This window comes from Carcharhinus amblyrhynchos, chromosome 21, assembly GCF_965287045.1.
Source record: "Carcharhinus amblyrhynchos chromosome 21, sCarAmb.v2.hapA, whole genome shotgun sequence".
NCBI classification, from domain to species: domain Eukaryota; kingdom Metazoa; phylum Chordata; class Chondrichthyes; order Carcharhiniformes; family Carcharhinidae; genus Carcharhinus; species Carcharhinus amblyrhynchos.
Window position 1 is genome coordinate 34,621,274 of NC_137344.1, and position 13,762 is coordinate 34,635,035.

A 13,762-nucleotide genomic window follows, 5' to 3' on the forward strand; every position below is an offset into this window, starting at 1 on the left:
CTTGGTGTCATCAGCAAATTTCGACACTCTACACTCGGTTCCCTCCTCCAGATCATCTATATAAATGGTAAAAAGCTGAGGTCCCAGCACCGACCCCTGGGGCACTCCACTAGTCACCATCCGCCAATCCGAATAGCACCCGTTGACCCCCACTCTCTGCCTCCTATTTGACAACCAATCTTCTATCCACGCTAACACCCTACCCCCAACTCCATGTCCCTCGACCTTCTGCAATAACCTCTTGTGAGGCACTTTGTCAAACGCTTTCTGAAAATCTAGAAAGACCACATCCACCGGCTCTCCTCTATCCACCGCCCTAGACACATCCTCATAGAACTCCAGTAAATTTGTCAGACACGACTTCCCTTTAATGAAACCGTGCTGCGTCTGCTCTATCAAGCAATTCCCTTCAAGATGCCTCGCAATTTCCTCCTTAATGACAGATTCTAACATTTTACCTACCACAGATGTTAAACTAACCGGCCTATAATTCCCCGCCTTTTGCCTGGCACCCTTCTTAAACAATGGTGTAACATTAGCCGTTTTCCAATCATCCGGCACTTCCCCGGAATCCAGCGACGTTTGGAAAATAACCACCAAGGCATCCACTATCACCTCCGCCATTTCTTTCAGAACCCTCGGATGCATTCCATCCGGTCCTGGGGACTTGTCCACAATCAGCCCCTCCAGTCTGTCGAGCACTGCCTTTCTAGTAACAGTAATGTCATTAAGACCCTCCAGTCCTACCACCTTTCTATCGCTAACACCCGGCAAATTATTCACGTCCTCCTCCGTGAAGACAGAAACAAAAAAGTTATTCAATACCTTAGCCATATCCCCATCCCCTACCACTAGGTCCCCTTTCTCATCCTCTAAAGGACCAACATTCACCCTAGCCAGCCTCTTCCTTTTTATATATTTATAAAAACTCTTGCTATCCTTTTTTATATTAAGCGCTAGCCCAGCTTCATAGTTTCTCCTACCCTTCCTTATCAACTTCTTTGTCAATCTTTGTTGACATTTAAACCTCTCCCAATCCTCTTCTCGCCCACTACTCTTAGCTACTCTAAATTCCTCCGCTTTTAGTTTAACACTTTCCTTCACCTCCTTCGTTATCCACGGCTTATTACCTCTCTTCCTACTATCCTTTTTGACCATCGGAATAAATTTCCGTTGAGCACCAAGAAAGATCTCCTTAAAGATCCTCCACTGCTCCTTAACAGACCCTCCCTCCAACGCGCTCTCCCAGTCCACATTCGCCAATTCTTCTCTCATCCTACCGTATTTCCCTCTATTCAAACAAAGGACGCGTGTCCGGGAACCCACTTTCTCCTCCTCCACCTGCACCAGAAACTCCACCATACAATGATCACTCTCCCCAAGAGGATCCTTCACCACAAGGTCCCTAATTCTACCCGCTTCATTACATAGCACCAGATCCAAGATAGCTTGCTCCCTCGTCGGCTCCAACACACACTGTTCGAGGAAACTATCCCGGCAGCATTCCAAGAACTCTTCCTCGAGCCCCCCACGTCCAACATGGGTCGACCAATCAATATGCAGATTGAAATCCCCCATAACTACAGCCGTCCCATTCCTGCACGCCGCACTTATTTGCGCGTTAACAGCCCGCCCCATCTCCAGATCATTATTTGGGGGCCTATAGACGACACCCACCAGCGTCTTCCTCCCTTTGCTGTTCCTAATCTCCACCCACAACGATTCCACCCTCTGCTCCTTGGCTCCAATATCATCCCTTGCTACCACCGTGATGCTATCCTTAATCAGCAGAGCTACGCCCCCCCCTTTTCCCTCCTGTCTATCCTTCCTAAACACTTGATAGCCCTGTACATTCAGCTCCCAGTCCCTGTCACCCTGCAGCCATGTCTCTGTAATGGCCACCAGATCGTATCCATTTGTGTCGATCTGCGCCATCAGCTCATCCACTTTATTCCGAATGCTTCGTGCATTCAGATAAAGTGCTTTCATCCCAGCCTTCGCCTGGACCCTATTTGCCGCAACGCCACCAACTATACTCACGCCCCCTACTCCCTCTATTATTGGGACATCCTCGGCCTCTTCCCTTACATGTACACTTTCCTTAACTTTAGACCTTGTAAGGTCACCTACCCTCACACCCTCCCCCCCCATAATTAGTTTAAAGCCCTGTCTACAGTCCTCTTTACTCGATTCGCCAGCACTCTGGTCCCAGCACGGTTCAGACCAACCCCATCCCTCCCGAACAGGTCCCACCTACCCCAATACTGGTGCCAATGCCCCATAAATTCAAACCCATTCCTCCCACACCAATCCCTGAGCCACCCATTCACTTCCTTAATCCTGTCAACCCTACGCCCATCTGCACATGGTTCAGGCAGTAGCCCAGAGATAACCACCTTGTCGGTTCTACTTTTTAATTCCATTCCAAGCTTTTCATACTCCCTCCCCAGATCCTCAGTCTGCATTTTGCTTACGTCGCCGGCACCCACATGTACCACAACGACCGGATTCTCACCCTCCCACTCCAGGTTCCTGCGCAGCCCAGCTGCGACATCCCGTACCCGAGCACCAGGCAGACAACACACCCTTCTGTGCACTTTGTCATTGTGACAAAGGACAGTGTCAATACCCTTCACCCCACTATCCCCAATTACTACTACGTTCCTTTTCCTTTTCTCTTTGCCTATGTCCTGCTGCAGCACTGTACCGTGTGCAGCTTGCTCACCAACCTCACCTGCCTCGTTCTCGTCTAACTTGGAAGCAAGAACCTCAAACCTGTTATGCAGATTAAGAGGCTGAGGCCTCCGCTCCTCACCCCCCTTCCTCTTCCCAGTAGCCCCCTCTTGTCCCTGACCCTTAGAGTTAGCCAGTCTAGGGGGGGTGGATGTCACTTGCACCCCATTGACAATTGCACCCTCTCTCCCCTTGATGAGCCTCAGTGTCTGTAGCTCAGAGGCCAGCTCATTTACCCTGAGCTGGAGCTCCTCCAGCAACCTGCACTTACTGCAGACATGGTCACTGGGATGAACCCTAGGGTCCACCAGTTCCCACATCATACAGAAACCACACATCACATGCCCCTCCATTATTTACTGTAGTAGTTTTGAAAAAAAATTTTTTTGTGTTTTTTTTTGTTTTTTTTTGTTTTTCAAACGAACTCACCTGGCCTTTTCTCTTTCCAGCCCTTTTTGATATTAAGCCCTAGTAGCTCACTCTGCTTCCCTCTCACTCCGCTGCCCGCTCAGACGCTGCCCGCTGTCTACACCAGGCCTCCTTTTAAACCTGGCGCTGATTTAAATCTGATGGCCACAACTGCCTGCTAACCACTCCCTCAGAATTCTTAAAGCAGTAAATACAATAAATAAATGCTTTAAACAGTTCTACAAAGAACAAAGTGCTTTAAACTTATTTTAAACTGGTTCTTAACAGGTAAAATCTTAGCTGTCTCTCTGCTCCTTCACTCGTCTGCTCCAGCAAACAATGGAAGGCTTCACCTTGTGGTCAGTTGATATTTAAATCTGATGAACCACAACTGCCTGCTAACCACTCCCTCAGAATTCTTAAAGCAGTAAATACAATAAATAAATGCTTTAAACAGTTCTACAAAGAACAAAGTGCTTTAAACTTATTTTAAACTGGTTCTTAACAGGTAAAATCTTAGCTGTCTCTCTGCTCCTTCACTCGTCTGCTCCAGCAAACAATGGAATTATTAAATTATTATCAAACAAATTATCAAATAAATAGGTTGGACTAAAACCTGGTGTTGTCAGACTTTTTACTGTGTTTACGCCAGTCCAACGCCGGCATACCCACATCTTGATTCCCACTCCCAGGACTTGGTGGCCAAGAAAGATGATCAGTTGAATTTCTGCTTCAAATCGTTAAAATCTCAACCTACTGGCCTTAGGGGTTGAAATGATCCCTTTTGTTTCAATGTACTCTAAACTTTAAGACGATGATAAAATCCAATTTCTCGTGATGTTCTCCCACAGGGAAGTGTTGTGTGTGAAATTGCTTTATCTGCGCGTGATCAGTGGATGCAACGATGGAAAGATCCGAATTTTCGATCTATGCAGTGGAAGCTGTCTAAGAGTAATGAGAGCCAATGGCCAAGGAGATCCAGTGTTATCCTTACACCTTGCTGGAAATACGTACGTATGTAGTGAACTGTTAGAAACTGCACATGTTACTTTGAATTGAATTGATTTATTATTATCAAATGTATTGGGATACGGTGAAAAGGATTGTTCCTTGCGTGCTACACAAACAAAGTATATCATACATAGAAGAGAAGGAAAGGATAGGATGCAGAATATAGTGTTGCAGGTACCAATAGGGTGAGGAGAAAGATCAGCTTAATATGTGTTAGCCTGATGGCAGCAGTGAAGAAGCAGTTCTTAAATCCGTTGGTATGTGTTCTCAGGCTTTTGTAACCTTTTCCCAACTGAAGAAGGTAGAAGAGAGAAAAGTTGGGGGTTTGTGAGGTTCTTGATTATGCTGGTTGATTTCCCGAGGCAGTGGTAAGTGTAGACAGTCAATGGATGGGAGGCTGGTTTACGTGATGGACTGGGTTACGTTCACAACCCTTTGTTGTTGCTTGCAGGTCTTTGCCTGTCTCCCAAATAATTAGAATTTGCCATCTTAAAACATCTTAAAAGAAAAATTAACATTTATAGAGCTTTCATGACCATAAGACATTGCAAAACACTTTGCAGCCAATCACATCATGGGGGAAACATGGCAGGATATTTACACATAGCGAGTTCCCACAAGCAGCTGTGCAATAAAGACCAAATAATCTGTTTTTTTTAAATGTTGATTGAGGGAAAATATTGGCCAGAATCTCATCTAAAAAGCCCCATGGCATCGTTCATGTCCATTTGAGTGGTTAGACCAGGTTTTGGTTTAATATTCTTCCAACAGTAAGGACGTCCCCTTAGCACTGAATGGGAGTCTCAACCCTGATTGTGCTAAAGCCTTGGAGTGGGACTGGAACTCATAATTTTTGGAAGGAAAGGCAAGTGTGCTACCAGTTGAGCCATAGCTGATGTTGGCATTGTAGAGATAAAGTTGCCATAGTCCCAGTTGATCAGAGGCAGTACTGGTGGTGATTTAACCTGAGAAGCACCATACCTCGGGCGAGGGGCAAGTTTGAGAAGGCGAGGTCTTCATGAATAACCTCAGCCGGTATGGGAATTGAACCCACGCTGTTGGCATCACTATGTATCACTAACCATCTGTCCAGCCAACTGATCTAAACAACAGTGCCGAACATGGGGCACGAAGCCATAACCCTAAGATTAAGGGTCTCACCTGTCACTGAGCTTGCCGGGCTGACGTTGTATTTCAAAAGAGATGGCCTGACACTCTGCTATTTTCACAATCAAGTTAAGCAACTTCATGTCTAATGAGTGTAGAATAGTTTGATGTTTTGTCAGAATGCTGTAAAGATAATTCCCCAATTGTTACCAATCCTCCTACAAATCTCTCACACCAGCTTTTATTGGCCTAAACAAAAAATCAGCCAAACTTTGATAATTTTCTGCCCCATTAAAGGTGTTAATTTTTGAATTGCAGTTCCTTTGTATTTCTTAATTTACTTTGATCTCCTCAGGTTTACTATTTTGCATTAGAATCATAGAATCCTACAGTGCAGAAGGAGGCCATTTGGTGGCCAGTTGAGTCTGCACCGACCACAATCCCACCCAGTCCCCATCCCCATAACCCCATGCATTTATCCTGCTATTCCCCCTGATACTAAGGGGCAATTTAGCATGGCCAATCCACTTAACCCACACATCTTTGGACTGTAGGAGGAAACCGGAGAACCCGGAGGAAACCCACGCAGACACGGGGAGAATGTGCAAACTCCACACAGACAGCGACCCAAGCCGATAATTGAACTCGGGTTCCTGGCGTTGTGGGGCGGCAGTGCTAACCACTGTGCCACCTATTAATTTTCCAAATAATTGGAATAATCCCAGCACATAATTGACAGAGCCACACATAGAGCAATATTATCTTTTAAAAACAGCGATTGATTAAAGCTGTATATATTTCCATATATGACTTCCTTTTCATTTATAGCCAAAGAACCTAAAACACATCTTTCACCAATGTGTACAAAATTTCCTTTAAGGTGTACAGTTCTCCAGGGAGTAAGGAATTTACTATTGATGCTATGTGATTTGCCACTTAACTTCCAGTGACCTGCTGAAGTGTTCATGTTTTTAAGAATTTCACTATATACACCAAACCACAGGAAATACACTTTCCCCATTATCTGGACAATAACTGAAAACCTTTTATACATTATTTTTGTTTTATTTACGGGTTGCATATGTCACTGACAGAACCAACATTTGTTGCCCCTCCCTCACTGCCCTCCTTTTTCAGAGGACATTTGAGAGTCAGGTAAGGATGGCAGATTTCCTTCCCTAAAGAGAATAAGTGGGTTTTCACGACAATTTATAATGGTTTCACAGTCATCATTAGATCTTTTAATTCCCGATTGATACTGAAGTCAGATTTCACCATCTGCTGTGGTATTTGAACCCAAGTCCCCAGATGTTGCCCTGGGTCTCTGGATTACTAGTCCAATGACAATACTGCTACACCACTGCCTCCCTTCAATGCCTCACTCTCAGCAGATATGGAGCTTTGCAGTTAAAGTTCCAAACTCCTCTCAGCTGCCATCGGAATCTCTGAGTTTTTGCATGTTCTTTTAAAAATCTCTTCAGTCTGAATAGTATCAATCAGACTCTCAGGCCAGAATTTTACCGGCACGCCCGCTCCGATTCCGGGTGCAGGCGAGGCTCGGAGAGCAGCATTCTCTGTTGGCCTCGGGTGGGATCATATGAACCTCGGGCGGACATGCCGGTAAAATTCTGCACCCAGTGGCAAGGCTGGAGACTCTTTGGTCTTTCAATCTCCACAAGTCTAGCCTCTTCAAAAGGCAATCCATTCTCACCATCATGCTGTTTCACATAAAAAGTTTTTTCCCCTCCTCTTCTTACACAACAGCAATTTTGTTTTGGCCTTCCTCCCCAGTCTCTCTGTCTGCCTGAGTCTGAAAGTCTATGTCCAGCCAGACCAGCTGCCCCTCTTTTGCGGCAAGGTGTGAAAACAGATGCTTGAGTCTCTGATTTTCAATATGTGTTATTTTCAATACTCATATGGGCCTGTCCCCAGCTCAATACCCGAACTGGACTGCAGTGACTTGGGGAATTTCACAGTAACTTCATCGCAGTGTTAATGTAAGCCTTTCCTGTGACTAATAACTAAATAAACAAACAATGTTCACCATTTCCCCACTCCAGGCCATTTTGTTTTATCTTAAATTAACGAAGACAGTTTAAAACACGGCCACATTATAAAGTCTTGCATTTGGAACAGACAACAATCAGAAGCCTGAGAAAAGTGAAGGGGGTCATTTTAATCTTCTGTAATGGGAGGGAGGTGGCTGAAGCCAATCTGCCTCCAACACGTACACCTCCAGTTTTAATGGAGACACGTTGAGAGATGGGTGACTAACCTACAGACGTGGGTTTGTGATTTAACTATATTAGTGAGGCTTGTCAGCCTCAAATTTTCCATCATCTTAAAACATTATACATCTTGTAAGTGGACAGGACAGAGTAATGGTGATCCAGCTTCAGAAATACCCTAGATTAATAACTGGAATGTGTGCCTTTATTAAACTGTATATATTTGCTCGTATGTCACATTTGGATGTTGAAAATAGGAGTTATAAGATGAGTAGGAAAGGGGAGACAGGTAAAATTGTTTGTGTTTGTAACTTGTATGAGGATTATTATTGGAATGTACTACAACTAAGATTTGAGTGGGTTTTTTTTCTTATATTCATTTATGAGATGTGGGCATTTCTGGTTGGGGCAACATTTATTGACCATTCCTTAATGCCCCTGAGGTGATAGTGGTGGTGAGATTTTTTTTTGAACCACTGCAATCTCTGAGGTGTAGGTACACCAACAGTGCAGTTAGGAAGGGAATTCCGGGATTTTGACCCAACGAGAGTGAAGCAACGGTGATTTATTTCCAAATCAGGATGGTGAGTGACTTACAGGGGAACTTGCAGGTGATGGTGGTCTCATCTGCTGTCCTCATCCTTCTAGATGATAGAGATTGTGGGTTTGGAAGTCGCTGTCAAAGGAGATTTGATAAGCTGCTGACTGCATTTTGTCGATGGCACACACTGCTACCACTGTGCATTGGTAATGAATGAATTTTGTCCTGGATGGTGTCAAGTTTTGTGAGTATCATTGGAGTTGCACTCATCCAGGCAAGTGGAGAATATTCCATCACATTTTTGACTTGTGCCTTGTAGATGGTGAGGATTTTAGGGAGTCAGGTGGTGAATTACTCTGCACAGAATTCCCAGCCTGCTCTTGTAGCCATAGTATTTTTATGGCTGGTCCAATTCAGTTTTCGGTCACTAGTAACCTCAAGGATGTTGACAGTGGGGTTCAGGGATAGCAATGCCATTGAACATCATGGGTAGATGTTAAGATTCTCTCTGGCTGGAGATAGTTATTGCCTGGTGCATGTGTAGCCGATGTTGTGCCGAGCTATCTCCGAGCCCATGATCAAGCTATCTCACTCTCTATCATTCTGGTGTGCTCCATGTGCCTATCCAATAACCGCTTGAAAGTTCCAAAAGCGTCCGACTTCACTATCACAGCACGCAATGTATTCCACACCCCAACCACTCTCTGAGTAAAGAATCTACCTCGGACATCCCTCCTATATCTCCCACCATGAACATTATAGTTATGCCCCCTGGTAACAGCTACAACCACCTGAGGAAATAGTCCCTTCACGTCCACTCTATCTATCCCCCTCATCATCTTATAAACCTCTATTAAGTCACCTCTCATTCTCCTCTCTCTAAAGAGAAAAGCCTCAGCTTCCTCAACCTTTCCTCATAAAACCTATTCTCCAAACCAGGCAGCATCCTGGTAAATCTCCTCTGCACTCTCTCCAATGCTTCCACATCCTTCTTATAGTGAGGTGACCAGATCTGCACACAGTATTCCAAATGTGGTCTCACCAGGGTCCTGTATAGTTGCAGCATAACTCCACAACTCTTAAACTCAAACCCCCCGTTAATAAACGCTAACACACTATAAGCCTTCTTCACGGCTCCATCCACTTGAGTGGCAACTTTCAGATCTGTGGATATGAACCCAAGATCTCTCTGTTCCTCCACGTTCCTCAGAACCCTGCCATTGACCCTATAACGCGCATTCAAGTTTGTCCTACCAAAATGAATCACCTCGGACTTATATAGTCTGGGGCAAATGTGACTTACTACTTATCAGTCCAAGCCTGAATGTTGTCCAAATCTTGCTACTTGAAGATGATTCAGTATCTGGGGAATGGTAAATGATAGTGGATATCCATCAGTGTGTTGACTAAGCACTGAGCTGTCAGCAGTCTACACGTTAAGCATCCATATTAGCTACACATAGTTTGGAGGCTTGATAGAGAACGTTATTTTATTTTGTATTTCTGGTATGACCACAGATTCCTCTCTTATTTAGGATGATAATAAACACTGTGTCCAATGTGGTGAACTTTCATTTTGAATCTGTGACATGGGATTACACAGCTGCAGCAGCATTTGAAACTATAGCACTACAGGACAAATTCAAAATGGCACCACTGAAGAAGCAACCCTATAGCTATATCCGTGCTCAGCGCATGAGAAGAATCGGTTCAACCAATGAAAAGATCTACCATAGACATGAGAAACCTGAAGCAGAGAGTCTGTTCCACCATGCACGCTTCCTGTCAAGCAGGTGCATGGAGGCAGCACGAAGTAAGTATTTTTAGAAACAAATCTACAACAATTGTTTATGCCATTGTAAAGGTTTTCTTTATAGAGTCACAGAATCCCTACAGTACAGCCATTTGGCCCATCGAGTCTGTACCAACCACAGTCTCACCCAGACCCTAATCCCATAACCCTACATATTTACCCAGCTAATTCCCCTGGCACTAAGGGGCAATTTAGCATGGCCAACCCACCTAACCCTCACATCTTTGGACTGTGGAGGGAAACCGGAGCACCTGGAGGAAATGCATGCAGACATGGGGAGAATGTGCAGACAGTGACCCAAAGCCAGAATTAAAGCCGGGTCCCTGACACTGTGAGGCAGCAGTGCTAATCACTGTGCCACCGTGCCGCCTTTTTCTTTCCTTTCGTCTCTTCTTTCTTTTCCTTCACTCTTCCCCAATTAGAGATGTGGGTTTGCCACACGGAGCTACTGGGCCTCAGTGGCGTTGCCACTCACCTTAAGCAATGCCTGCCTTCTAACTGAAGGATGACACAGGACCAAGAATTAAGAAAGGAATGTCAATGGGCCAGTTTAACTCCTGGGGATGGTGGTTGGGTCATTTGAGGCAGGAGACTCTCATGGAAAAGCAAGATAAGAGGAGATGATGACAAACTGTGGAAGTTGATGTCTGACCTGCCTTGCCTGACCTTTCCGTGCCACCCCATGTGGAGTGGTGGGATTAACTTGCTATGATTCCCTGTGCATCACACGTGTAATGCAGTTAAGCAAAGATAAATGTGAAAATAACTAAACAACATAACTTTACAGATGGTTCCGTGTGGATCTCATTTTCCTTTCTGTTCCTATTTGGAAGGGATTCAATCACAGTCAAAATATGCGCCGCAGATCTACTTGCAGGCAGAATTACCTTCAAAGCCACCCTCAGCATCCTCAAGGAGCCAACTGATGTTCAGTCAAAGCAGCCTAAGGACAGATGCATCACTCAGGATGTTGCACGGTGAGATGGCTCATAGGCCGGGTTTCATTTCCTTGTGCTGTGGATTGGTATGTGAGTTATGTCTGATTTTGAATAAAATACCTTTTACCAGGAGGTATGAAACTAACTATCATGTGAGCTGCTGTGACAACGTTCTCCCCTCTCATCTGAGAACCGGGACTGTCACTCATTCTCCGACTCATCCTTATGTGGATATTTTTTACTTAGGCGCCTTAACTCTTCTCCAAAAGTTGGGAAGGGTTTTAGAGCATAGAACACAGAAACCCTACAGTGCAGAAAGAGGCCATTTGGCCCATCAGGTCTGCACCGACCACAATCCCACCCAGGCCCTAACCCCATATCCCGACATATTTACCCACTAATCCCCCTAACCTACGCATCTCAGGACACTAAGGGGTAATTTTTAGCGTGGCCAATCAACCTAACCCGCACATCTTTTATTTCATCCTGTTATTGTTAAGATGAACACATCCTCTCAGATCACTGTAAGATACAGAAGAGTATATTTGTGGCTTTGTTGGTAACACAAAATATGCGGATAAATACGTAGGCTCCTATAAACCTAGACAGTTCTTTGTACTCAAATCATAAAGATAGAATGAGGGACTGAAGTTTGGAAATCTTGAGGCTGGAAGAGCTGGGAGGAGAGAGGTGGATGACTGTTGCCCACTTGATCAGGTTAAGCCAAAACCATAGAATCCCTACAGTGCAGAGGGAGGCCATTCAGCCCGACTCTTTGGAAGACTATCTTACCCAGCCTCAACTATCAATTCGGGCTGTGAATTCCAGATACCCGCCATCTTCTGGGTGAAAATATTTTTGCTCATGTCCCCACTAATCCTTTTACCAATCATCTTAAATCTATGTCCTCCTGGTAGTTGACCCCCTCAGCCAGAGGAACAAGTCATTCTTGTCTATCCTTGACTCTGATCACACCCAGTGTGGGATTTGTTAGTGTTAATGGTCCAGTTTTCCCTTGTTTTGATAATAAGCAAATGTTGCAGAGACAACCCTGTGCAGGCATTCGTGGGGCAAATAAAATCATCTCCATTAAAATGATGGGACTAAAGTATGTGATAAGGATGGTGAGACAGGCCTATCTATATCTGAATCTATATTATTATAACTGCACGCACTTCCTGTAAACTTTTCCCAATTGAAATTTATGTGTCTAATGGAAACTGCCCATTTAGAATAGTCAGTGGATAACCTTCTGCCTCTGAGGCTGAAGGTTGGGTCCAAGTTCACTCCAGATGGTGATACTGAACCACCCCTCAGTCCCAAGTTGAACTTACCTGGGTCCCCCTTACCCCCAGTGCTGCTCCCTCTGCAACTGACATCAAGAAGGTGAGGGTGACTTGAGTGCTCACCTCAGATATCCTCTTCTGAGGAAGTCCCAGAGAGAGTGCTCATAAGAGGCATGGTAATGTATCAAACTGAGGTTCCCAGGCTCCCAAGGTGTTTTTCGTGTTACTCCCGCCAATGAGGGGAGTTGAAAATCAGATATCCTGATCTTGCCGGCAAGATTTACGTGCTCTGATTCCGTCCAGGTTTTGTGCCTGCATTGGCAAGTCCATGCCCAGCTAAGATCGCCCTCAATGGCCAGAATTCTACCACCTTGTCCTCCACGGAATTGAAGTGGGCAAGGGTGCGGAGACAGAAATCTCTGTTGACTTTGGGCGGGAATTCCTGGTCTCGTCTGAGCGAGGCCGTAAAATCCCGCCCAGTGTCTTTTTTCTTTTATTTTAATGATCTTTCCTCCCACAACCAGTGGTACGAGCTGGTAAAATGGACTGGTGCACGTCCTGGTCAATTTGCCCTTCACGGCAGACTCAGGAGTTTGAATACGCCTAATATTTCATAAGGATAATATATAAATCAGAGTTAAATGATACGGTGGTGAGCTTCGCTCCATCATCCCCAATTCTCAAACCTCATTTCACCTTTGTGAAAGTTTGTGCGCTGGATTGTCCTTCCGTGGTACAGCGAGAGATTGATTTACATAAGAACATAAGAAATAGGAGCAGGAGTAGGCCAACTAGCCCTTCGAGCCTGCCCCGCCATTCAATAAGATCATGGCTGATCTGTCGTGGCTCAGTTCCACATTCCCGCCCTCTCCCCATAACCCTTAATCCCCTCTCTCATCAAAAACCCATCAACCCACGTCTTAAAAATATTTAGCGAGGCAGCCTCCACCACTTCAACGGGCAGAGAATTCCAGAGATTCACCACCCTTTGAGTGAAGAAGTTCCTCCTCAACTCCGTTCTAAACCGCCCCCCCCCTTTATCTTGAGGCTATGCCCCCTAGTCCTACTATCCTTTCTGAGCGGGAAGAGTCTCTCCACCTCTATCCTATCCATCCCATTCATCATCTTATACGTCTCAATGAGATCTCCCCTCATTCTTCTAAACTCTAACGAGTACAAGCCTAATCTATTCAGCCTCTCCTCATAGCTCAACCCCCTCAACTCCGGCACAAAAAAACTTCTCTATCTGCAGTTTTCAGCTTCAGAATCACATTGTCTGGGATATTTGAAGATACTCCAAAGATGTGTGGGTTAGGTGGATTGACCATGTTAAATTGTTCCAGTGTCGGAGGGACTAGTAGGATGAATACGTGGGATTATGGGCATAGGGTCTAGGTGGGATTGTTGTCAGTGCAGGCTCAATGGGCTGAATGGCCTCCTTCTGCACTGTAGGATTTCTACGATTCTATGATGTGACCCCACTACAACACAATCACTTCCTGTTAAGAGAATAGGGATTTGTTGAGATTCAAGGGCATTTGATGTTTTGGACGGGTGGTGTAATTTTGTCAATATCCCACCATCAGAACTTTATTCCCTTGAAATAGGGCTCAGGAAGCTGGAATATTAACACAGATGAGATGAGGAGGATGAAACATAGGCTGGTATTTTAAGCGCTCCGCTCGCTGGCTGGGAAC

The 13,762-nt window shown here is 45.0% G+C and overlaps 1 protein-coding gene across 1 annotated transcript in view; it reads left to right on the plus strand.

Moving 5' to 3' along the window:
- fbxw10 (F-box and WD repeat domain containing 10) overlaps positions 1-13,762 on the plus strand; it is a 65,255-nt gene that overhangs the window by 48,448 nt on the left and 3,045 nt on the right. The window contains exons 11-13 of the mRNA XM_080209019.1: positions 3,993-4,151; positions 9,564-9,841; positions 10,675-10,818. Of these exons, the coding sequence (XP_080065145.1) occupies positions 3,993-4,151; positions 9,564-9,841; positions 10,675-10,818 (581 nt within the window). The remainder of the gene's footprint in view (positions 1-3,992; positions 4,152-9,563; positions 9,842-10,674; positions 10,819-13,762) is intronic.